The 2,158-nt window shown below is 60.2% G+C and overlaps 1 protein-coding gene across 1 annotated transcript in view; it reads left to right on the top strand.

Moving 5' to 3' along the window:
* The window catches only part of LOC108509814 (dysferlin-like), a 33,407-nt gene that overhangs the window by 14,186 nt on the left and 17,063 nt on the right, over window positions 1-2,158 (top strand). The window contains exon 4 of the mRNA XM_017839400.1: window positions 536-702. Coding sequence (XP_017694889.1) covers window positions 536-702 — 167 coding nt within the window. The remainder of the gene's footprint in view (window positions 1-535; window positions 703-2,158) is intronic.

Raw genomic sequence — 2,158 nt, 5'->3', positions numbered from 1 at the left:
GAGAAAGTTGGGAATGAGCCATAAATCCACATTGTCCCTTCACATCTCCATCCTCCTACTGGAGGGAAGGGCTGGCCACAGGTCATGTTATTCCCTAAAAACTGTAAGAAGAGGGAGCCAATTCCACCAATATCCGGCTTGGAATGCTGAGGAGAAAGTTGGGAATGAGCCATAAATCCACATTGTCCCTTCACATCTCCATCCTCCTACTGGAGGGAAGGGCTGGCCACAGGTCATGTTATTCCCTAAAAACTGTTAGGAGAGGGAGCCATTTCCATCAATATCCGGCTTGGAATGTTGAGGAGAAGGTTGGGAATGAGCCATAAATCCACCTTGTCCCTTCCGATCTCCATCCTCCTGCTGGCCAGGAGGGAGTCTGAGGGTGCCCGTGGTGGGGTGGGGCTGGGGGTTGGCTTTTCCCAGGAGGTCCGTCCTCGGGATGGGGCCCCGCAGGGATCGTCGGTGGGATTCCAAAGGGTTGCCGACGGGATTTTGTGCCTCCCGCCCCAAGCCCTGCCTGCTGTTGCTCCCCCAGTACGAGAACCAGACGAAGTTGGCGCTGGTGGGGAACTGGGGCACCACGGGCCTCACGTACCCCAAGTACTCGGACGTGACGGGCCGGATCCGGCTGCCCAAGGACAGCTTCCGACCCTCCGCCGGCTGGGCCTGGGCCGGGGACTGGTTCGTCTGCCCCGAGAGGACGTGAGTGGGACATCCCAAAAAACGGAGCAGGGCCCGGGCTGGGGGTCTGGGGTGCCGTGGGGGTTCCTCAGGGTGCTCCCTCTGACGAGCCTCGGGGCTCATCCCGGAGCTCCACATGGAGAACCAGCCCCCGGAGCAGGGAAAGGTGTCGGGCTCTCCGAGGCTGAGGAGGTTTGGGAATGGGATCCCCGTGGGGCACTGGCAGGGTTTTCACTGCCTTGGGCTTGGCCTGAGGTCTCCCGGGAGCTTTGCTTGGAGTCTGAGGTGGAAGAGGTTTGGGAATGCTGGGCATGGCCCCAGGCTGTGCCCGTGCCCGGGAGGGTGGGATGGGCAATCCCGTGGGGTGTTTCCCGGGATGCAGGTTGCTCCATGGTGTGGAGGTGGGATGGGGAATCCCATGGGATGTTTCCCGGGATGCAGGTTGCTCCATAACATGGAGGGTGGGATGGGGAATCCCATGGGGTGTTTCCCGGGATGCAGGTTGCTCCATGATGTGGAGGTGGGATGGGGAATCCCATGGGATGTCTCCTGGAATGCAGATTGCTCCATGGTGTGGAAGTGGGATGTGGAATCCCATGGGATGTCTCCTGGAGTGCAGATTGCTCCATGGTGTGGAGGGTGGGATGGGCAATCCCATGGGATGTTTCCCGGGATGCAGGTTGCTCCATGATGTGGAGGTGGGATGGGCAATCCCATGGGATGTTTCCCAAGGATGCAGGTTGCTCCCTGATGTGGAGGTGGGATGGGCAATCCCATGGGATGTTTNCTCCAACCCCTGGGCTTTGAAGCTCCTGGGGGTCCCCTGGGAACACGTTTCCGGGCTGTTGACTGGGACTGGATGATCCCGAAGTTCTCTTCCCGCCGCGATTCCGTGATCCCCAAAGTTCTCCCAATTCCCGGCTGTGCTCTGTGTCCCACCTCCCCCCCTCCGGGGCACCATTCCCGAGCATCCCCGTTGATCCCCCGCGGGGGTGCTGACGGGGCCGTTCCCGGGCAGTACCCGCAGGAGGAGGCTCCGGGGCCGCGGATCCCGGCGCAGATCCGGGTGCGGCTCTGGCTCGGCCTGGCCGTGGACGAGAAGGAGTTCAACCAGTTCGCCGAGGGAAAGCTCTCCGTGTTCGCCGAGACCGTGAGTGATCCACGGGCATATCCCGGGATTTGGGCCTCCCCGGGGCGGGCGGCAGCTCCGCAGGTCACATCAATCCCTCAAAACTGGGAGGAGAGGGAGCCAATTCCACCAACATCCAGCCTGGGAGGTTGAGGAGAAGGTTGGGAATGAGCCATAAATCCACATTGTCCCTTCACATCTCCATCCTCCTGCAGGAGGGGAGGGAATGGGCTGGACCACAAGTCGTGTTATTCCCTAAAAACTGTTAGGAGAGGGAGCCAATTCCATCAATATCCAGCCTGGAATGCTGAGGAGAAAGTTGGGAATGAGCCATAAATCCACATTGTC

Source organism: Lepidothrix coronata, unplaced genomic scaffold (assembly GCF_001604755.1).
Source record: "Lepidothrix coronata isolate B3197 unplaced genomic scaffold, Lepidothrix_coronata-1.0 Scaffold409, whole genome shotgun sequence".
Lineage (NCBI taxonomy): Eukaryota > Metazoa > Chordata > Aves > Passeriformes > Pipridae > Lepidothrix > Lepidothrix coronata.
This window is presented reverse-complemented; position numbering and strand designations above follow the sequence as displayed.